This window comes from Papaver somniferum, chromosome 9 (assembly GCF_003573695.1).
Source record: "Papaver somniferum cultivar HN1 chromosome 9, ASM357369v1, whole genome shotgun sequence".
In the NCBI taxonomy this organism is placed as follows: domain Eukaryota; kingdom Viridiplantae; phylum Streptophyta; class Magnoliopsida; order Ranunculales; family Papaveraceae; genus Papaver; species Papaver somniferum.
In genome coordinates this window covers 140,734,351-140,756,904 of record NC_039366.1, presented here as the reverse complement: position 1 = coordinate 140,756,904, position 22,554 = coordinate 140,734,351, and the positions used below count along the sequence as shown (strand labels likewise).

General features: G+C 37.9%; 1 protein-coding gene and 1 pseudogene across 5 annotated transcripts; both read left to right on the top strand.

Annotated features, from left to right (window-relative positions):
• The first annotated feature begins 580 nt into the window (after nucleotides 1–580).
• LOC113313407 lies at nucleotides 581–10,789 on the top strand. Of its 5 annotated transcripts, none has more exons than XM_026562174.1 (17): nucleotides 581–1,744; nucleotides 2,112–2,337; nucleotides 2,666–2,943; nucleotides 3,338–3,517; nucleotides 3,626–4,396; nucleotides 4,512–4,606; nucleotides 4,959–5,021; nucleotides 5,118–5,206; nucleotides 5,291–5,356; nucleotides 5,840–6,484; nucleotides 6,576–6,650; nucleotides 6,861–6,931; nucleotides 7,015–7,072; nucleotides 7,456–7,714; nucleotides 7,986–9,368; nucleotides 9,484–9,737; nucleotides 9,850–10,789. In XM_026562174.1, exons 1-15 carry the CDS (start codon nucleotides 1,323–1,325, stop codon nucleotides 8,720–8,722), a joined length of 4,035 nt encoding a protein of 1,344 aa, XP_026417959.1. In that variant the 5' UTR covers nucleotides 581–1,322; the 3' UTR covers nucleotides 8,723–9,368; nucleotides 9,484–9,737; nucleotides 9,850–10,789. The 5 variants fall into 5 exon arrangements, with proteins under 5 accessions (XP_026417959.1, XP_026417958.1, XP_026417956.1 ...); XM_026562173.1 differs by having other exon boundaries at nucleotides 5,840–6,487; XM_026562171.1 differs by having other exon boundaries at nucleotides 5,840–6,487; nucleotides 6,561–6,650; nucleotides 7,986–9,300.
• LOC113312643 lies at nucleotides 8,817–11,139 on the top strand (annotated as a pseudogene).
• The last annotated feature ends 11,415 nt before the right edge of the window (nucleotides 11,140–22,554 follow it).

The window sequence follows — 22,554 nt, the reverse complement described above, 5'->3', positions numbered from 1 at the left end:
AAGTTGGGAAACACCCCAAAAAAAGTCAACTCCCTCACGTAGGTCAACCACTATTCCCCTGGAGTCCGTTTAAGTGACCGTTGATTTATCATTGTTTGACAGTTGACCAACTAAATCGGGTCGTCAGATAATAGTACTGTCACTAACTACCCAGTGAGATTATACCCATCAGTCACTAATCCCCAAATTATTTGCCCTAAGTCAACACAAGTCAACCTCAGTCAACCCAACTGGAAATTTACACTGATCATTATTGTTAGTTCTTCCTGTTATTATCCTACTAATAATTCACGAATTTTCAGAAAAGGACTCTGAAAGCATGCGCCTTACAACAACAGTAGAAAACAAAACAGAATATTCACGACAAGAACCTTATAAATTACTCGAAATAGGAAAACACCCCAGTCAAACACAATATTCTTACATGAATACACCATTTATAAATATTATTCGTTTGTTATAAATTAACCGTAGATCCCTACATTTGCCTGCTTATCTCATATTCATCCTATTTTCATTTAATGTTATTTTCGTCTGTACCCCTCATTTATAACGCGATGACGGCTGTGATACAAAGAGAGAGAAAAAAAGGCCTTCAAAAGTAAAAAATCCAGCATTCTTATTTTGTCTGTAAATTAATTTTTTTTTTGTTCGATCTGATCTCTCCATTCCGATCGGTGAATGTCGGTACGTTTGGATCCAATTGAGCTGTCAGCTCTTGAATTTCATCTTCAATTCAGCACTTCAAGTTCAAGGAAGGATGTATCATCATCAACAAACCCTAGATTTTCGGTTGTGAGCTACTTAGGTCAATTTTTTTAATTTCTTAGATTCTCTAACAATCATTACCAATCTTATTATAAGTTGGAACAACCAGTCGAATTTTCATTTTCAGCTTAGGTTTTTTGAGTTTTGTCTGATTCCATCTCTTGAGTTTTCTGGTATTCTTCAGAAGGTTAGATACTTTGAAATAGTTTGAATTAGAATAGAATCCACTTTCTTTTCTTTTTTTGATTTTGTGATTTTGAAGGAGGATCATAGTATTTTTGTCTTATTCCTGTCTGTACCAAATTTCTTGATTTTATAGTTAAGGTCAAAGGTTTTTTTTTTTGTAGGGATATTCATTTTTAACTTACTGTAGTAAGTTAAAGTAGGAAGTATCTCAGATCAAAGGAAGGCATTCCTTTAGTACGTTTCAGTGTGTTTTGAGGTTGTTCAGTAGGGAAACAAATGTGTATATGAGTTGTTTTCAAGGTTGTTCAGTAGGAAACAAATGTGTATATGAGTTGGTATAGTTGAGTTTTTTTTTTTTTTTTAAAGGCATGGCTGGAAGTACTAGATTTGAGTTAGCATCGGGTAATAATGAGGGCACGGCATTTCCGGCCAATTATGCAAATGGGCAGCGGGGTAACTATTCAGGAGGGCCGAATTTGGATAGGTCGGGAAGTTTTCGTGATGGAATTGAGAGTCGGTTATTAGGTTCTGGACCTGCTTTGTCTAGAGGGAATAATGGTCCATTGTCAGTGGAGTTACCGCAGTTATCTCAGTTTCTTTCTCTAGAAATGATCACAATTGGTGATCAGAAGTTTACACGTTCGGGAGAGCTAAGGAGGGTGTTAGGTGTTTCACTTGGTAGCACTTCAGAAGATCATTTTGGTGCTGCTCATCCTAAAGCTCCTCCAATAGCATCGGAGGAGCTTAAACGCTTCAGAGCAAGTGTGTCAGATACCTCTACCAAGGCCAGGTAAGTTCTTTGATGTATTCTACTCTGATTTTGCACTGGCCCAAAACATTAGCTCCTAAACTTCGTTAGGTACACTAGTTTTACATAGCTTGCAGAAATCCCTATTCCATATCTCCAACTTTGCTCGGTCCCATCCGCTCGTTCTCCAGGATTAATTGAAGTATTTTTATGATGTTTGTTAGTTGAGGTCATCTATGAGGAATATATGGTAATATAGCATCTCATATCTTAACGATGAAACCTCTTGCTATGGATTACCTTAGGATTTACCATTTGGCCTACAAGCGACACCTTGGCTTGGAGCCACCATCACTCCCACAGCCCTGGTAGTCATTTGTGCACTGAAAATGTAACATCTTTTCATCAGGGATAGAGTTAAAAAGTTCAGCGATTCAATAGCTAAATTGGATAAGTATCGCCACAACCTTTTCGCAAGGAAGCGAAGGAGTGAGTCAAGTGAAAGATCAGGCGGGGGAGGCATGTTGAAGATGGGAAGTCAAATCCATAAGAATCCTCCAGATATTGTAAATCAAAAAATGGAGGAAAGGACAAAGAATGTTCTTAATAGGCGTGTTCGCACATCAATAGCAGATGTACGGGTTTGTATTTTAAAAATTCTTAGGCATGATAGTATATTGGTTTTTTTGCTCTCCTGAGTCATATTGCTCAAAAGGTTATTTTGAGATATCATTTTGTGTTATTATAGTTGTATGTTGTTAATAAGATCGTCTACTAGTTGCTTTACTTCACTAAACAGAGTGTATATATCTGTTTCTGATTGTCACGAAACATTGGTTAAGTTTTATCTGTTTTTGCACTTAAATGTATGCATGTACTGATAGGTGTCACTCTTGTAAGTTTATTTCAGTAGCGCTCCTTACTTATTTTGGAATATGATTGATGCTCGTTCACTTCATTCAGTCAGAGGGACGGGCTACTGCACCGTTGAGGCAACCTGCAATGCTGGATAAGGAAAGAGATATGTTCAGAGCTAACAGTGGAGGTCCTGTTCAGGGTGAGGAAAAGATTCGAGGACTGCCTGCTGGTGGTGAAGGGTGGGATAAGAAGATGAAAAGGAAGCGTTCTGTAGGAGCAGTTATCACTAGAGCTGGGGACAGCGACCGGGAGCTGAAACGACCAATGATTCAAAAAATTCCAAATGATCCAGCATTTCGATCCAGTGATACTCATAGTTACGGGTAAGTTCTCAAGAAATCTAAAGTTGTATATACATGAATCCTGAAAAGCTTGAGATAACTGAACCTGGATTTACGTGTTGACCAAAGAGTAATAGAAATGGTATGTCAGAATTTGTTGATCCCTAACCTATTCGAACAGTATCTCGTGGATTCATTCATATGTTTGCTAAACATTCAGAAGCTTCTCTTAGTCGGGCATAGGCATTCTTTACCTCCACGCAGAAAGTTGCTCATTATTTTTGTATCATATTACTACAAGCATAACATGTCTGCAGGTGTACTTAATTACTTCTCTATTTGCATAGTGGTCTATTGGATGGTTGATATCGGTTCATAATAATCTCTTTTTGTAAAAATGTCATTTTTTGTTATATGAATGTAACATATCTTGCAGATCTGGTTCTTCCAATGGAGTTGCTGGAAACAACAAATTGGATGGTGCATCCCAGTCTACTAGTGGAAATGCCCGTGTTGTTGCCAAGAATGAGCCGGAAAATGTCTCTCTTTCAAATGATAGACGGGAGAGATTGGCCGGATTGGACAAAGAGAGAGGTGTCACAAAGGGAAACATCAAGTACGTTTAAACTCATTTTTATTTTATCATCACCTGGTTGCTTATTTTATATGATTACTTAACACCACATACTTGTGGATTCTCAATGTTGATGATCTTAAAATCCAGGCTTAATGTTCGTGAAGACAGTCAGGTAGGAAGTTCTAATCCAGTGACTAAAGGAAAGGCTTCTAGGGCCCCACGTGCTAGTGCTGGTGCGGTGCATTCATCTCCTAATTTCCACCGAGGACCTGGAGTCACCGATGGGTGGGAGCAACCTCCGAGCTTAAACAAAGTTCAGGCTGTAAGTGGTCCGAATATTAGGAAGCGTCCTCTTCCTACAGGATCATCTTCACCCCCCATGGCACAGTGGGTTGGTCAGAGACCGCAAAAAATCTCTCGAACTAGGAGAGCGAATCTGGTATCTCCTGTCCCGAATCAAGATGAAGCTCAGACATCATCTGAAGGATTTCCAGGTGAAGATACTGGTGGTAGATTAACTCCTAGTGAGCCAAACAGTTCACTAATATCCAGGGGTGCATCTACTAACACCCAACAGCAGAAAGTGAAACTTGAGATTGCTCCATCGCCGGCCAGATTGTCTAAAAGTGAGGAATCAGAAGCTGGTGAAAAATCGAAGGAGAAAGGAATTGATAATGATGAGATAGACGACAAAGCTGTTACTGGTTCACAAAAAGTTGGTCCTCTTATGGCGCCTACAAAGAAGAATAAGATGCACAGCAATGAAGAAATTGGAGATGGTGTGCGAAGACAAGGAAGAAGTGGAAGAGGTTCATCACTATCAAGAGCAGGTGCTCCTCCATTGAGGGAAAAGTTGGAGAATCAAGCGTTATCGAAGCCACTCCAGAATTCCAGACCTGGTTCTGATAAGAATGAAAGGTGCTCCCCCCTCCCCCCCCCCCCTTTTTTTTTTATTGTCGTTATTAGGGAATTAACCTTATATGCCATTTGGGAATGAAAATTATTGATTCGTCGATATTCTTTTTTCGTTCAGTAAACCTGGTCGCCCACCCTCAAAAAAGCTATCGGAAAGGAAGGCTTATACGCGTGCTGTTCATATACTAAATGGTGTTTCCTCTGATTTTACAGGTAGTTGTGAAGTACTTTCTTCATTTCAGGCCTTGAACATGTGATCTGATGTTTCACCTTAGATTCTAGTTCCATTGACAAAATTACAGACCTCTCCTTTTCTGCCTATTTTTCTTCTTTAAGCATGCATTTTCTTGCTGAATCCCCTGAATCTATCAGGTATCATACTTGTTGAAACTTTGAAAGTTATATCCATAACTATATCTTTACATTTTCTTCTTTAAGCATGCATTTTCTTGCTGAATCCCCTGAATCTATCAGGTATCATACTTGTTGAAACTTTGAAAGTTATATCCATAACTATATCTTTACATTTTCCTTATTCCGGTTACTTACTTAACTTATCTTCTAGGCGAATCAGATGATGATCATGAAGAACTGTTAGCAGCAGCAGCATCTGTTCATAGTTCCAGAAGTATGTATCTGATATTTAAGTATTAGTGAGATATCTCTCTATTTTTTTGACATTGCATGTTCCAACATCTAAAGTAAACTTTACTTTCTTCTTTAGATCACGCCTGTACTGGATCGTTCTGGAAGAAAATGGAGCCAGTTTTCGCTACTGTCAATTTGGATACTGCTGCCTTTCTGAAGCAACAGGTTATAGTACCACGTCTTTCTCATTGCAGACCCTGAATGCTCTTGTTAATGGTCTCTAACTTCGTTTCAATGTGTTTTAAGCAGTTACATTTTGTGGAAGAGCTTGATGAAAGTATTCATGAATCATTTGGTGCCAACACTAACATTCTGGTAAGTTTAGTGATTGAACTTCTACTCTCTCGAGATTTAAGAGGCATAACTTTCTCCTTCTTTGAAAATGGCAGTTCAGCTGGCATACTTTCTTTTGTCAACACTAGCAAACTAGTTGCTTGCACATGCATGACATAATTCATGTACCTTATTGGCATGACAGATACTCTGCAAGAAAATGTTTTATTTATTTCACCTGTAAAAGTTGATACTTCCATTTCAGAAAGTAACAAAAGAAATTAAACAAAAATGTCTATGAACCTTCTTATTTTGGTAGTTTTGAAGCTGTTCAATGTCCAGTTGCTTGCACATGCATGACACAATTCATGTACCTTATTGGCATGACAGATACTCCTCAAGAAAATGTGTTATTTATTTCATAAAAGTTGAAACTTCCATTCCATATAGTAACGAAATAAATTAAACAAAAATGTCTAAGAACCTTCTTGTTTTGGTAGTTCTGAAGCTGTTCAATTTCCACAGGGTGATCTAGTACCTGATGGAGTGGCATCTTCTCAACCTTTGGTTTCGAGAGAGAGACAAGAAATCCAATCGAATGGAACTGGACCAAGTGATTCAGCTCGTTGTCTGGGTTTTGGTGATGAACTACTGGCTGATTCATTATGTGATGAAATGCAGACAAATATGAAGTTTGAGACTCCTCTGTATGAAAGAGTACTCTCAGCTTTGATCGCGGAAGATGAATTGGAAGAGTTCGACCAAAGTAGTGAAAGGGGAAACCCATCATTTTTTTATTCAAGTGATGGTTCTCCTTGTGCAAATGGAAACAGATTTGAACCTGAAATCGAGTCAGATTTGAACTTTAGGCCTCAAAAGCCGTTTATGTTTGATAGCTTATCTTGTGATGGAAGTACTGCCTCTAACAGTTTTAAGAGCCCTAGCATGCGATATTCTTCCTACAGCGATGAATTGCTGCAAGGAGATGATAGCTTGCTACATCAAGAGTTTGGGGATATAACAGGATATGATCAAAGCATTGTAGATGGCTCCCAGCATGGGCACACTAATATTTCTGGAATTGCTTCTGTGGGACGTCAATATGAACAGATGTCTGTGAACGAAAAGGTTTTACTGGAGCTGCAGAGTATTGGCCTGTTTCCAGAAACCGTGGTAAGCTGTATTAAGTTAAGCAATTGAGTGCAAATGATGGTGTTTGTTTTTCTGAGTGTCTTACATTCAGTAGTTTCCCTTGTTCCAGCCTGACCTAGCAGAGGGAGAAGAAGATGACATAAATAAAGACATTATTGCATTAAAGAAGAACTTGTATCAACAGGTGCTGCTTACATAGTTCTAATTGCTCCTATGTACTTTCTTGATATGTTTAACTAGAGTCTAGATTGAAGTGCAGCCTTTTGAACAGCTTTAAGTTTTCACAATCAGTTCTATTCTGAGAAAGCGCGTAGTAGCTTTACAGTTTGTGTACATTTTAATTCTTGTTTACTTCTTTCTCCAAACGATTTCTTGACATTTATTAATTTGATAGGCTGGACAGAAGAAAAGGAACTTACTCAAGATAGATGTATCTATTCGCAATGGAAGAGATGAAGAAGAACGGTATAGGACACGCAACTGTCTATATGCTTCTCATTTGTCATCTTAGTTTAAACTTCAAATTCATGATGTGATTAATTATGCAGGGATCTTGAGAAGGAGGCAATGCACAAACTCGTCGAGATGGCTTATAAAAAGCTAATGGTAATTGTTTTTGTTGATTTAGTTAGTTTTGGAGGTTGTTTGTTCTGTTGGCTTATTCTTTCTGGCCTCACCAATAACTTACAACTCCCTCTGAACTTAAAAAACTCTTCTAAGGAGGGGTTATCTAGGAAACAATGACAACTACTACTGCTTACGTAATGCTGTTGATGGACCTAACTAGACGTGTTTATTTCACTTGGCACATAAACAAAAAATAGGAAATAAAACTGTAGATTATGAGATAGTAGACCAAGCTTTGGAGGATGATAGATTGCTTATCAGATTGCCAATTTTACCAATAACGGCCTAGTTTCTACTTGGTGAATAAGGTGAATTGCTGGTAGCGATAGACCATGAAATGCATCTGTGACCATTTTTTACAGGCTTGCCGAGGAAGTAGTGCTTCTAAAAGTGGAGTCCTTAAGGTCTCAAAACAAGCTACGATGGCATTTGTTAAACGTACTATTGCCAGATGTCGGAAATTTGAAAATACTGGTAAAAGTTGCTTCAGTGAACCTGCTCTGCGCAATATCGTTTTCTCTGGACTCGTCGATAGAATTGATGCAAAATCTGCCGATGCTATTGGTGCTACAGCAACTTCTGCACGTGTTCATGCTAGTCAATCAGAGCCCAGAACATCAGGTAATCGTAATATAACTGTTTGATGCCAATTGAGCCCTGGGCATCAGTTAACCTTATCTGTGTACATTCATATGCTCTATGGACGGGCAATTGTTAGCTATTTTTCGGTGGACTTAAAATGTTGTTAAACCCTCAGAGAAACACCTTCTGTGAGCCCTTTGTCGAGTAGACATGTTTTGGCTATCATGATAATGAACTACCCCCGTTCTTAAAACTATTATGAAAGAGTTTATTACACTCTATTCTTATCTAAATGGGTTTCTGCCCTCAGGTGTAGGTGTTATCCCTCCTGTCATAAGGCGACATGGTCCTCAGGGTGATAAGCTTGAGAGGGGTTCGTTGGATGCATTGCAAATCCCGCATCACTCTTCCAGCCCAATTTTTCAGAAGTATGAAACCTTATCAAACAGAGGGAAGAAGAAGGAAGTTCTGCTCGATGATGTTGCTGGAGGTATTGCTTCAAGATCTACTCCAGCTCCTGGAAGTGGTCTCATGGGTGGAGCAAAGGGAAGAAGAACTGAGAGAGAGAGGGATCAAAACAAAGTTACGACTGCAAGAAATTCTGTCCCTAAGGTTGGCCGCCCGGCATTAGGAGGTTATAGGGGTGATCGCAAAACAAAAACAAAGCCCAAGCAAAAAACAGCTCAGTTGTCAACTTCAGGGAACGGTCTTCTTGGTCGGGTTACAGAAACAACATGTCCGGTGTACCCTTCGGCACGTGGTTCCAGTGATGCAGTGACTAATGTTAGCGGTAAAATAAGCAGAGAAACGGGTACGTGTTCTCTTGGTAATGTTCCTCAAGGTTCATCTATAGAATTGGAGGAACCCTTTGATTTTTCAAACTTACCCTTATCTGAGTTAGACTGCATAGGTGACCTAGGTGCGTCAAATAACCCTGGCGCACCTCAGGATTTGACTTCCTGGTTTAATTTTGATGAAGAAAGCCTACAGGACCATGATTCAATGGGTCTTGATATACCTATGGATGACCTGCAAGACATCATGTGAAGATTAACAATACCTCATCCTCCATGCTAGTTAAGAGTTCAGACAGAATTGCTTTCACTGCCTCAAGATCATACAACTAACAACCCTAAATTATATGTGGCAGCCAGATAGGCACTTGTAATTATGGTGGTTCATTCTTTTGTATACTTGAAAGAACTTGTAGAAGAATTCTGATTGTTTATGTAATCCTGAGATTTGTTTCCTTTAGCAAATCATAACCATGTTTTAGATCCCATTCAGGGTTGGCGTTGCTAGGTATTTTGACTTCACCCTTTGTATCATTAGAAGCTTCTAGATATCTGCACAACTGTGCAATTGTACATTCATTTTACTTTGCAAAGAATCAAACTTGAGATCTTTCAATAAAAGGTTGAGTACCATCTGTTTTACTTTCTTTGCTCCATTGGTTACCATGAATTCCGTTAATAGTCATTTGTTGCACATAAAACGAAAAGTCTGAACTTGTTCAGACTTGTGCTTTGAGTTTGTGGTATTTATTGGTCTAGATGCTCTGCTGGGCATCATATTTTTCTTTCTGACAATCATTGCGGATCCAAAGAGCCTGGAAGGAAATTGAGGTACTTCATTAACTTGGTATACCTTATATCTTGTTTGGCGGATCCAAAGAGCCTGGAAGGAAATTGAGGTACTTCATTAACTTGGTATACCTTATATCTTGTTTAGCTTGAACTTATAAGACATCTTTACTTATTGTGCCTTCTCTGTGATTGACTCAAGTTGCTTCGCGTATTGTTGTTAAGGTTTCGGAAATTAGCGGAGAAGGTTTGATTTGGAAATTTCCTTCCCTTGATCTTTATGTGAGGGCCAGCGTTCCCTTTTTCATGAGCAGCAAGTGACATAATCTTTGGCACCGAGCCTAACTAGGAAGGCAAATTCAAAGCATTCAGCGGCTTTTCTGCAGTTCTCTCCTCTAGCAGCTGGCTTTCAATATATATATACTCGAAAGCTAGTGATTGGCTAGAACGACGTATACCTACCCTGGATTCTGAGTAAGGTCAGCTTGTACTTCCTCTGGTTTTGCCTGGTACATCTGCTTCTTATGAACTTGTAATCTGTATATTTTCTTCTTGTTATTAGAATCTCATTTGCTCAGTTTTTTCCCCCAGGTAATCAGCTGTCAGTATTAATATCAGGGAAAAATGCATTGGAGGGATGTACCCTTGCTGACTACGACATCCAGAAAAAGTATACTCTTCATATTGTCCATTATCTTCGTGGTCGTATGCAGATCTTTGTGAAGACTTTGACTACCATGACAAGGAAGGTATTCCTCCAGACCAGCAGATGTTGATCTTTGCTGGAAAGCAGTTGGAAGACGGACATACTCTTGTTGACTACAACGTCCAGAAGCAATCCACCCTTCACTTGGTTCTACATCAAATCTCTGTCCAGACTTTGACTGGCAAGAATTTTACCTTGGAGGTTTAGAGTTCAGACACTATTGCTAATGTAAAAGTGTAGACACGGAAGGTATTCCTCCAGACCAGCAACATATGATCTTTGCTGGAAAGAAATCGGGAGATGGTTGTACCTTTGCTGACAACAGCATCCAGATGGAGTCTACTGTCCAGTTGGTACTTAGTCTCGAGGGTGGTACGCAAAAATAATTTAGGACTTACACAGGAAAGACCATTACTTTCGAGGTTGAGAGTTCTGATTCCATTGAGATTGTGAAGGGAAAAAATCCAGGACAAGGAAGCATCCCACCAGACTAACAGAGGTTAATTTTTGCTGGATCAATTAGAAGATGGTCGCTAAGACTTTTGACTGGAAGACTTTGTCTGAAGTTGGAAGTTCAGACACCAACTAAACAAAGAAGGCTTCACGCTAGACCAACAATGTTCAATTTTTGCTGGAAAGCAATTGGAGGATAGTGGGACACTTACTGATTATAACATCCAGAAAGAGTCTACCCTTCACTTTATCTTGCGTCTTTGCATGCAGATCTTTATGGAGACCGACTGGGGAAAGGCATCATGAGCTCATATACTAATGATAATGTGAAGGCTAAGATCCAGGACAAAGAGGGGATTCCCCTAGATACCGAAAAGCAGCTTGGGAATGGTCTTACTCTTCTGATTACAATATTCAGAAGGAAACAACCCATTGCCTTGTCCTTCATCTCCGCGGTTATAGCTAGACTAGAAGTTTCTCCGACTGTTGTCTCATCTCGAGGTGGTTATAGTGTCGTTGCTGTTCTGTCAGTTTTATAAAACTCATGCCTAAGTTTTTGTATTTGGTTTGCCCTATAGGATTGTTCTCTTTCTCTAATCTGTTTTATCTTCTTATTGCATGAAAAATTCAGTGCTGTGTTATGGTATAATTCATTAAATGAAATTACTTCTTCCTTGGTAGATAAATTCTGAAATATGTTTCTGAACCTGTCCTGCTTTCAGGCAATAATGCTTTCAACTTATTTTGAAGTTCTGTTGTGAATATATTCCCAAGGTCTTTATTGATCAGATGTTTGAAGCAAGGCTTTTAAAGCGTGAGGCGAAGCGTGACTCGTTTTTCATTTCTAAGAAGCGATGTGCATGTTGAAGCGCTTCCTGTACGGTGGTTCAATGTACTCCAGCTGAATGGGATGTCTGAGGTTTGAATCCCCGATAACTATACACGTTGTTCCATCGCTGGCTAGACCCAGGCTTGGGACGTGGAAACGGTAAAGCAGACGTGAGTCACGTCACGTGACGCAGACAGGGCTCGAATAAACTTTTATACAGGCCCAGCTTGGCAAGCTAACACAGGCCCAGGATCAAAGCAGGCGTCAAGCTTTGGCCTGCTTATACAGGCCGGACCAGGCTTGAGCCGACCTAACCTTTTCGTAGGGGAGTGCAACGGATGGACGAATGCGGATTAGGGATCACCGATGTCCAATCCGTCAAAGTTGTGGATTTGAAAAATCCAACCGTGTTCGGCCAAATTACCCGCAAATTTAACATCCACGGATTAGCAGGTGATGCAGACCGGATGCGGCTTAACCGCGAATTTAGTCTCAAAAAGAAAAAAATACGCAGTTCTTTAGCTATATACTTTTCTCCACTTTGTTGATTTTTGTATCCTTGTATTAACTTGAAGCCTTGAAGGTAGAAATGCGGAAGACAAAGAGTCTTTACTTGAACTATGTACGAGTTTATGTTATGAGAACCATTTTGATCTTGATCAATGGAAAAATCTAATTTTAGTAATATACGATGTGTATTTTTATCTTAACTTGCTCTTGATTTGGAAGAATAACTACTTATTGATTTTATTTATGGCTTAAATGTTCAGTCACTGTTTACAAATCTGTCGGATTTTGAATATCAAAGAAGCTCCACTTGAAGTTTGAATAATGTTGAACAGTTCGGTGTGCAGTACGTCTAGATCCCGAAAATAAAATCTAACGAGTCTTTACTAATGAATCCATGCTTGCACAGTGCATCACTTGTATTGATAAAATCATAAGAGTCTTCACCGATATTTCCCTACTTGCACAGTGCAGCACTCGTGTTGCTGAAAGTTCCTTGTCTTTCCTTGCTAACTACAATTACGGAAGAAAAGCATTCTTCTTGTGGTTATTGCGGGTGCGGGTGAATCCGCGGATTTCAAAGTCCAACCTCAACCAAGCGGCTAAAAGTGCGGATTTGAAAATCTCATCTGTATCCGGCCATAGATTTGCAGATTGCGTTTCACCGGCAATTTTGCGGACGGATACGGATGAAATCCGCGGTTCCGGACTTCTTGCTCACCCTACCTTTTTGACACCTCTATAAGCAATACATCGAAACTTACATCAAAGTTTGAGGAAAAAATCATTTGGGGGTATGCATCAATTTTGTATTATAATTGTCCGTGGAGAATAAGATGTTGATAACATTAATAAAATTTTTTTTATAGAAAAACAGAGATAATGCTCAAAAGAGCACAAACTCATTGGTACAAAGTTGTCCATCTGGGCTATAACTAGCACCAAGATGAACCCCAAGTTTTGATGAGTGTTATTACAGTTATCCATGACAGTTGGAATTTGAATAGACTGTAATGCATCAAAAAACAGTTGCAAGTTGGGACCTTTCCAATTTAAGTTTTGGAGTAAAGGAGAGTGACTAGCTATGTGAGCTAGTCTAATAGCATTAGTGTTTTGCTGAGGAGCTAGCTTGATTAATTTGCCTAATGCAAAATCAATGGCTTTAAAATTTCCACCACAGCTGAAGGTGAAACTTCCTTGAAATCTTTCCTGAACTTCCATTTGTTAACCTTTTTGAATGGCTTGTAGAATTGTTTCATCCTCTGTAGCAAAGTCAATGTTGGATCATTGCATCTCATTGCCCCACTCCAGAGCTAGTTGAGCTCCTCTGCATGCTCTGTCTGCTCTGCTGAGTCCAATTGTAGGGTCTTCGTAGTTTCTTGCTCCCACACATTGACCTAAGAAGGACAAAGCAACAAGGCAAAGTTAGTGAATGATTGTAAATCACCATTAGACATGTTATTATTTACTTCCAGGATATTCATGCTAATAGTGATTCCAAATTTCTCTTTGTGATTTCTGACCAAGCTCTCAATTCTTAGTTGTTGATCATTATCAGCGTCATGGTAATATATATTATTCAGAATATGCCCTGGATTATTTATCACTCTATTATAAGAGCACAATTATTGTGTGATCTTCAGAGCAGTATTCTCAGCAAAAGGGATAGTATTTCTGAAGACCATATCACATCTGGCTTTCCAGATAAACCAACCTATATTAGCAAAAGTAGCATTCCAGCTGGAATTAGGGTTGCCATTGAATAACCAGCTATTGAGCCACTCATGAAAGGAGCCAAAAGCATTGAAGAGCTGGTGAGATTCTCCAAATAGTTTTTCCCAGACTTTGGAAGCAGCTGGGCAAGCCAAGAGAACATGAGTAATATCTTCTTGAGCATTCTTGCAGAGAGTGCATCTGGGATCAATGTAACTCAGGTTACTGGCAGACTTGGCATTGGTTGGGAGTATGTCATGAGCACATTTCCAAATGAAGAGATGGATGGCTGGAGTAGTGTCTAGATTCCAAATTTCCCCCCAATTAGCTATGTGAGTATCATTAGCATACTTATCATTGATCTGCTTATCATATAAGGATTTAACAGTGAATTTTCCTGTATGAGTTAGGCCTCGACTTATTGTATCTTCAGTGTTTGTATTGTGGTGGGTAAGGACAATGAGATTTTGAACATCTTGAGTAAACCAAAGAGCCAAGAGATCTAAATCCCAATCTGCAGTGGTATTGAAAAGTAGGTTAACAGTAGTAAGGTTGGAGGGACAATTATGGGTTTTTTGAAGGATGTCAGGGTAATTATTGATCCATCTGTCCTCCCAAATATGGATACAGGTGCCTTTCCCAATCTTCCAGATGTAATGTCTTTGAATGTAAGCTGTGCCTTCCAGAATTCCTTTCCATATCCAAGAATCAGTAGCCTTTGGTTTGGTGTCCATTTTGATGACTTCTTGATTTGGTAAATGAGAGGCCTTCATGGTCCTGCTCCAGAGAGAGTAAGGTTCTGCAATTAGTCTCCAAGCAATTTTAATGGTCATGGCAATATTAAAGTATTCCATATTCTTGAAAGTTGAAACCTAGCCCTACAAGATCTTTGGGTTTGTTAACATCATCTCAGGCTATGTAAAAGAGACCTTTAGGTTTATCTTGTTCTTTATTCCAGAAGAAGTCTCTTTGGATATCATTTATCTCTTTGCAGGTGGCCTTTGGAATCTTGAAACAGTTCATTTGATAAATACTTGAGGTAGAGGTGACAGTTTGGATCATTGTTACTTTACCAGCTGCTGACAAAGTGGTTTTCCATCCAGCAAGTTTGTGTTTTAACTTGTCTACACATGGCTTAAAATCTTTCATTTTACTTCTATGGTGAATAGAGGAGAGTGATGGACACATTTTTGTGTTTAATTTGTCTCGATTCTATATCTTGTTAGTGCTCAATTGTTGTACTTATTATGGTTTTTATGTCTTTGTTTTCGGAAGAATAAGCTTTTGTGAAGAAAGTTGCTCGAAAAGTGGCATTTGGACCTCCGGGAGAAATTACTAAAGGAACGCAGAAATTTTACTTCGCACACCCCAGAAGTTACTATTTCCACCCCAGTTGCTAAAGGGACTCTGCAGGAGGATAAGGGAGGTCACCTTCAACATTTTGAGTTTCTGATTTTGGCGGGAAAGTGTGTTCTTCGCCGGCAGAATTAGGGCTGGGATTTTGATCAAATTCCATGAAGACTAAAGGGCTGAAATTGATTGGGTTTACTTCTAAGGCCTAAACAGGCTTGGTATGGTCGTGAAGTTGGATCCAAATTGATTAGAACTCGAATTGACGTGAAACAAGGAATGATAACTCTTCTCGGGTTTGTTTGGATATTTGAGATGTTCTGAGGAGATTCAATCATCGAAATCAATTGGGCTGGACTCCTTTAACCTAAACAGGGACGATATGGTAATTTCATTTAATAAATTGGTTTGGATCATCCATTCTCGATCAAACAGGGAGTAAGTTATGTCTCGGGATTCTATGATTAAACAAGGATGCTGTATTTGGGAGTTTCGTGGAATTAAAGGAAGAATATTCTCAGAAGATTTGCTTCTATCATATCTATAGAGTATTTCGATTAAAGAGGGAAGTTGCGTGCAAGAAAAGAGAAGAAAAACTCTCGGACTTGACAGCAAAGAAAATATTATTTTTGGAAGATTTGAAGGAGGTTTAGGGTTGCTTCTGCTATATAAATTGGAGTGTAGAATCATACGAGGGGGTACGTAGACTTTGGGGGAAGCTTAGGAACAAAACAGAGCAGAAAGAAAATAGTTCAGAGAAGCTGCATAACGAGGAAGAAGAAGGTATGAAACAGCACTACAGAACAGTCGCAGAAACCGTTACCTTAGCTTACAAATCTAATACTTTTGTAACAATTATTGTCACATTTATCTTGAGTTCGGAACAACTCCTTTAGCGTTTCTCTGTAACAGTGTATTCTGTAACAATTATAATTGTTACGAACACACTGCTTTATACCTTTTCTTCTTTGTGAACACCTTTTGATCGATGAAATCAACTTTTGAGCATATTTGGAACATGTGGAGCTAAACCCCTTTGTTGAGGCGACGGAGGAAGCTATTTTTCCAGTATTGGTGTGGTAATTTTTATTTAATTAATTATTGCAATTCTTTTTATGATTAATTGCCTTGATGAAAAAATTGATTCACTGATTTTGGTTAAACAATTGTGACTTCTTTTGATAGATCATACTTGCCTAGGGTTTTGATGTTCTATGCTTTTGATAAAAAATTGTTATTTCTAAAAATCTAATTATTGCAATATATTAAAATCACTTGAATGTATGAGTTGCATGATTATGATTGATTGAATCACATGGAAACTGGAAAATAGTGGAATCCTAAGTCTCAGTATCTCTACAATCTTGAAAACAATTCAATTTGTTGTTTTAGTTCTATAATTTAAATCTAGAATCAAACTTTCACAAGTCTTAAACGAACCTTTTTCTACAACTATAAAAAAATTTCATCAAAGAGCACAAATATTTATCCTTAATGTTGATTCTTTGGACTGGCAAGGAGTTGCTTATACTGTCAGCAATATCAAGAGCAATGTTTTTGCTAAAGAAGATACCAGACTTAATTATCAGTTTCCCAGAAGATTGACTAAAGTCTTGGAAAATCTTGACTAAGTTATTGCCTTCTTCCTTATTTGCTTTGCAGAATATCATACAATCATTAGCAAAGAGGAGATGACTAATTGCAGGAGCATCAATACAGATTCTTGTTCCATGAATAAGATCTTGAGATTCTGCAAAGATAAGATACCTTTATAGGGCCTCCATGCAGAATAAGAATAAATATGGGGATAAAGGGTCTCCTTGTCTGAGACCTCCAGTGGGTGTGAAAAAAGTTCCAGGAGAACCATTAACCAAAACAACAAGGTTGGTGGTGGAGATTGATGGATTAAGTTGCACAATTGAGTGTTAAACCCCATTTGGATCATTATTTTAATGAGGAATTCCCAATTAACTATCAAAGGCTTTGGCCATATCTGTAAGAGCACTGCTCGGTCGAACTCGCATGCATTTCTATCTCAAGCATGTTTGTCAATGTTAATGATCAAAACTATAAGTCTTGATTTCTAGTCTACTTATAGCTAAGTCTCGGACTAGGATAGAATGTGTAGTTGAGCTCAAGACTCCATGGCGATCATCATACAAAGACGAAGAACTACTCAAGGAACTGGTGGAACTTCATCGACTAAAAGGTACGTGGAGACTTGAACTTATCTATCACTCAAAAGTATATCTACTCTATCTCCTATCTTGAGACAAAAGTCGTATTTCTATATAGACTTTGATTATACACATTTTCTATTTCGAGCCGAGTTTATCTATTTCTCGAAATATGTGTTGGTAAACTTTCGCTTTGGCCAAGTTCATCTTTACTAGTGACGACAGTCATATTAGTTTCAATTATTTGAAAATCGCTTTGACGAAAAATATCTTGTGAACAACAACAATATAACATCCTCTAAGAATGTTTCAATGATTGAAATGAGAGTTTAAAATATATAACCTTGGAAGGATAAACATTGTGTGGTAACACATACGTGTGTAAGTCCTTATTCCTTGAACCAAAGTATGTGTACTTTGCTGCTCAGGAAAATCGGAACTAAAGTCCGCGTACCAGTACCCGCACTATCGGAAGTTCACCTCCCGTGAATTTCTGCTGGAGTTTGTGAACTAAAAACAAACTTATTTCGGGTACTTAAGTCTGCGTACCAGTATGCGTACTTAAGTTGGTTATTTTCTAAAAACGGTTATTCGTGAACTTAAACTTATATAAACTAAGGAATGCATACTTGCAAACCATGGCTATAAATTTCATGAATTAATTCGAGTGAATCAAATCGTTTTTGCTTCGATTGTGTCTTCTATACTTCTATAAGATCTAAGCAATTCGACAACTCTCTAACTAGTTCATTTGACTCATTTGAACTAGTTGGTGTAAATAAGAATATTGTTGATATGAAAGTGCTCATATGGCTAACCATTTGGTTAACTACTTTTGAACCAACTAAGTGTACATGTTTAGGTACGGTTACACAAACCTAAATAAACGTGCATTTCATTTGCGTGTAACAAGCTAAGTTCAATCTAACGGTTGAAAGATATTAGCTTGAATCTTATCAGGTTTTCATCTAACAGTGAATATTGAATGCTTTGTTACCATGGTAACTTAGATTGCAAACCCTGATTTGAAAGTCTATACAAAGGAGAACTCTAGCAACTGGGAAACCTATACTAGTTGTATTAGCTAGAGTCGATTATCCTTTAACCTTAGGTTTCTTCTCGAGACCCTGTAGGTTAACGACTTGAATACTTCATTGGGATTTTGAAGCCAGACCAACTATTTTCTTTGTAGTTGTGTGATCTGATATTGTTGTTTCTATCGTGTTTGATTACAATCGTAAGATTGGCTTGAGATTGATTTCTTCGATAAACAAGATACAAAAGAAGTCACAAACACCTTCGTCTCATCATTTGTGATTCCGCAATATCTTCTTTCGCTAGTCGATTAAGATTATTGTGAGGTGATTGATAATTCTAGGCTGTTCTTCAGGAATATAAGTCCGGGTTATCAATTGGTTCCTGTTCACCTTGATTTATCAAATGACGGAACAAAAACTCATAGGTATTTCTGTGGGAGACAGATTTATCTATTACCGTAGACTTTTCTGTGTGATATAGATTTGTTTATTAAAGTCTTCCACTTTGGGTCGTAGTAACTCTTAGTTGTGGATGAGATCAGCTAAGGGAATCAAGTGTGTAGTATCCTGCTGGGATCAGAGACATAAGGAGCGCAACTGTACCTTGGATAAGTGTGAGATTGATTGGGGTTCAACTACAGTCCAGACCGAAGTTAGTTTGTAGTAGGCTAGTTTTTGTAGCGGCTTAATATAGTGTGTGTTCAATCTAGACTAGGTCCCGGGGTTTTTCTGCATTTGCGGTTTCCTCGTTAACAAAACTTCTGTTGTCTGTGTTATATCTTTTCCGCATTATATTTTGTTATATAATTGAAATATCACAGGTTGTGCGTTGAATCGATCAATTGGGAAATCCAACCTTTGGTTGTTGATTGAAAATGATTGATTCTTGAACATTGGTCTTTGGTGGCGTTCAAGTAGTTTCTCTTGTATTCAATTAGACTCGCAGATTTCTATTTGCTTGAGTAAGTATTGAATCGAGAAAGTGAGATATAAATCTTTGATATACTTTTATTAAGATCGAGTCTGACTGACTAGTTGGCTCTTTTAAAAGTATATTGGAGTTAGTCCATACAGATTGCTAAGCGAAATATTGGTTGTGGTTGTTAGACCCCCGCTTTTTCAACTGGTATCATATCAAGCAAACATTATAAACCTAATAAGTTTGTGTTTGATTGATCCTTAAAAATTTGTCCTATGGGAAATTTCTTTGGAAAACTTGCTCTTGGCATCTGTAACGCACGCCAGAAATCCTTAAATATTGTTGGAAGATTATTGCAGACAGATCCTCTGGTGTCTCATGATAATCTCTATTCATCTAAGACTTTGGAAAACTTAGATGATGAGAAACAATCTAAAGTAAAAAATTAAGAGGAAAGGAAGATTGAGAAAACGTTATTTACGCTCAAAGATATGGAATCTCACAAGATTAACTCTTAATCTTTTTGAGGATTACTATCGTGATGAATCAATTGAGAAAGATCTATTTGGATCCTTTGAAAGTGTTTTTAAATTCTTAGAAAAAATTAACTCTGCTAAGTCTAAGAGTCGTTCCGATAAAAGTTCAGCACTTCATGGTGTACGAACTAAACTTGGTGTCAACACAAGAAAATTCAATAAAACGGGTTCTCATGGTATTGTCACAGCTTCATGTTATCGGAAAAATCTTCTTTCTGGTCAACCAAAAAGAAAGATAAAAAGCTCTAGTAACCCTGATTATCATCATTACTATGATTATATCACTGGCACTGCTCACAAATATCAACCAGGAATAGTGCATGAAAGTCTCTCTGCACATAGTGCCCCTTGGTAACAAGTTGGCTCTACCCCATTTGTATATATATCTTGGGATGGGGCAAGAAATGGTTTGATTTGTGTACAGTTGGGTTAAAATGATATTCTATCCTTCTTGGTTCTTCGAATAAGCTTTCCACTGCATCTGTCTCCTCTAACAATTTGTGTTTTCACGGGATGCACAACCTTGATGTGCGAACATCAAAGAAAATCTCACATTCCTTTTGTGGGTCACGGTTCATAAACGGGTCAAATCCCATTAGTGGGGCATATAAAGAAGAAGTACGCGTACCTTCTTCTTCATCCCATCAGTCCGCGTACGTGAATTTTCTAGGGTTCATGAATTTCCTCCATTAAAATTCCTTGGAGAAAAATAAGACGAAGGGGTGGTCAAAGTTCATTCCAAGTAAGTGATTTCCTCTTTTTTCTTTCCAATTTCTAGATCTCATGATGAATTTCAAGGTTTCAAAAAGAACTTCAAAAAGTTTGGGTTCTTCTAGCATGAATCTTCCTTTAGACCAAAATTTTCTTAGGATTAGGTTTGTCAATGATTCTTGTGCTGATGTTTTTGAAAGGATTTCATCTAAGGGTTTTATTTTAGAAAATAAATTGGATTCATCTATTGTACATAAAGAGGATTTAGTTTTCTTTGAAAAATTCAATCTTGGAAACATCTTTGATGGTCTTGGTCAAGGATTTGATACTCTCACAAGAATTTTTTATGCCAACATTCATGATGTTGATCTTGAAAAAATGGAATTCAAAACCATGATAAATAGAAAAAGGTTTCTTGTTAATAGATAGTTGATTTCGAAGATTACCAAAATTCCGTTGGGTAATATTCGTCTACTTAGGCCTAGTGATAAACGACCATCGTATGAAGACATCTCTCATGGTCTTTGTAGTAAGAAGGTTGCTTGGAATCAAGGGAAGTTTCCTACTAGTGTTCTTAGTGTGTCCTTGATGGCTTTCGGGAAACTTGGTATCTCTAATCTTTGTCCCTCTACAATTGAGAAGTCTCGGTGGAGTCGCGAGTTTGCGGAATTGGTCTATTTTCTTGAATTGGGTATTCCGAGTCTCGATATTTGTGGTTTCATCATTTTCCAAATTCGATGACTTCACCCAACAATAAGTTCGGTTTCCCTTTGATTGATTAGTCAAATTTGACGTGCACTTAGTTTTGATCCAATTGGCAATTCCCTTAGAGCTCCCAAATCTATTCGTCCCTGTACTTTCAGACGTATAAGGGAGAAAGTGTGCAAAAGACAAAGAGATGATTCCTTTGACGGTTCTTGTGATCCTACCACCTTGAGTATTCTTCAAAAAATTCACAAGGTTGTGTGTAAGGTCAATTCAAGGGTGAAGTGCGTACAAGAACAATTGCCGTTGGTTGCAACTAAGTTTCCCGAGATCAAGGAAGACTTGAACATGATTCAAGCATCTTGGATTGTTTCCGATGATGAAGATGATAAGTAAATGTTTAGCTTGTTGATTTTAATTTGTCTAGTAAATCTTCTTATGAGAATTTTTATTTCTTATGTTTTAGGAAGAATAACTAGTTTTTGGAATAGCCATTATTGTGATTACACATAGCTATGTTCAATGTTTTCATCTTCATTATTTTGAGGTTTATTTGGTTAAATTCTAAAAATTACTTGGAAGATGATTTTTGCAGTATTAATCTTTATGGTTTTATATATTGCAATTTGTTATGGGATATGTGTGTTTGCGTCCCTGAACTATGATTGTCCCATACTTTGTCAAAAGTTAAGTCTTTCACATGTCGATATGCAAGTATTGATAAAAGAATGAATGAACTTTTGACATTACAAAAGTTAAAGCCTTTTATGTCATATTTTGGTGGAGGAAAGGATAAAACTTTTGTTTTACGAGGATTATATCTATTGTATGTCATTGTGCAAATGGTGATGGAAAATAGGATGAATCCTTGTCTATTCCGCAGTATTGATCTTCCATGATGCATATCTTTTATGTATATACTGTGCGGCTCCGTAAGTTTTCTTATGTTGAGCATTTCCGATTAAATTAATTATGGGTTTTCTTGTGGTTAATTTAATTGAGAATTTTTGGATTCAAGTTCATATTCGTATGTAATTTGTTATGTCCAAAGAAATCCTTCTTTTTTTTGTGAAAGTAAGTCCGCTCTTGTTGTTCTTTCGGGAATGAAATTTATGAGGGAGAGTTCTTAATTGAACTTGTGCTTAATTGCCAAATCTTTGTGGGGAGTGCGGCTGTGGAATATTATAGGGGTTATCTTGTATCTTTATAAACTCCTTGATGAAAGCATCTAACTTCGGCTATACGATTGCATCTAAAAAGTTGATATATGCTTTCTTTTGGTCATGAAATGTCTCTATGAAAATTTTATTAGGATCCCACTAGTTTTCGTACCTTTACCAATTTTACTGATAAAAGGGGGGAGAATTAATGTGTAGTTCACACTACAAATACGTGTGGTTTTCGAATCACTATGTAAGTGGGAGTGGTTTCCATGTGAGATGGAGTATTGACTAGGAGGGGGGGGGGTGATACATATCAGCATAGTATTGTTGTCGAAGTTGTGATACAATTAAACTTTGATGTTGTGTAATAATATTATGACACTGTGTAACAATGGTTGAAAATTCTTGTTTTCTCATTATTATAGCAACGGATTTTCAACAACGATGATACTAAACTTACCAACTTTGGGATCATTGGAGTAATTGGAAG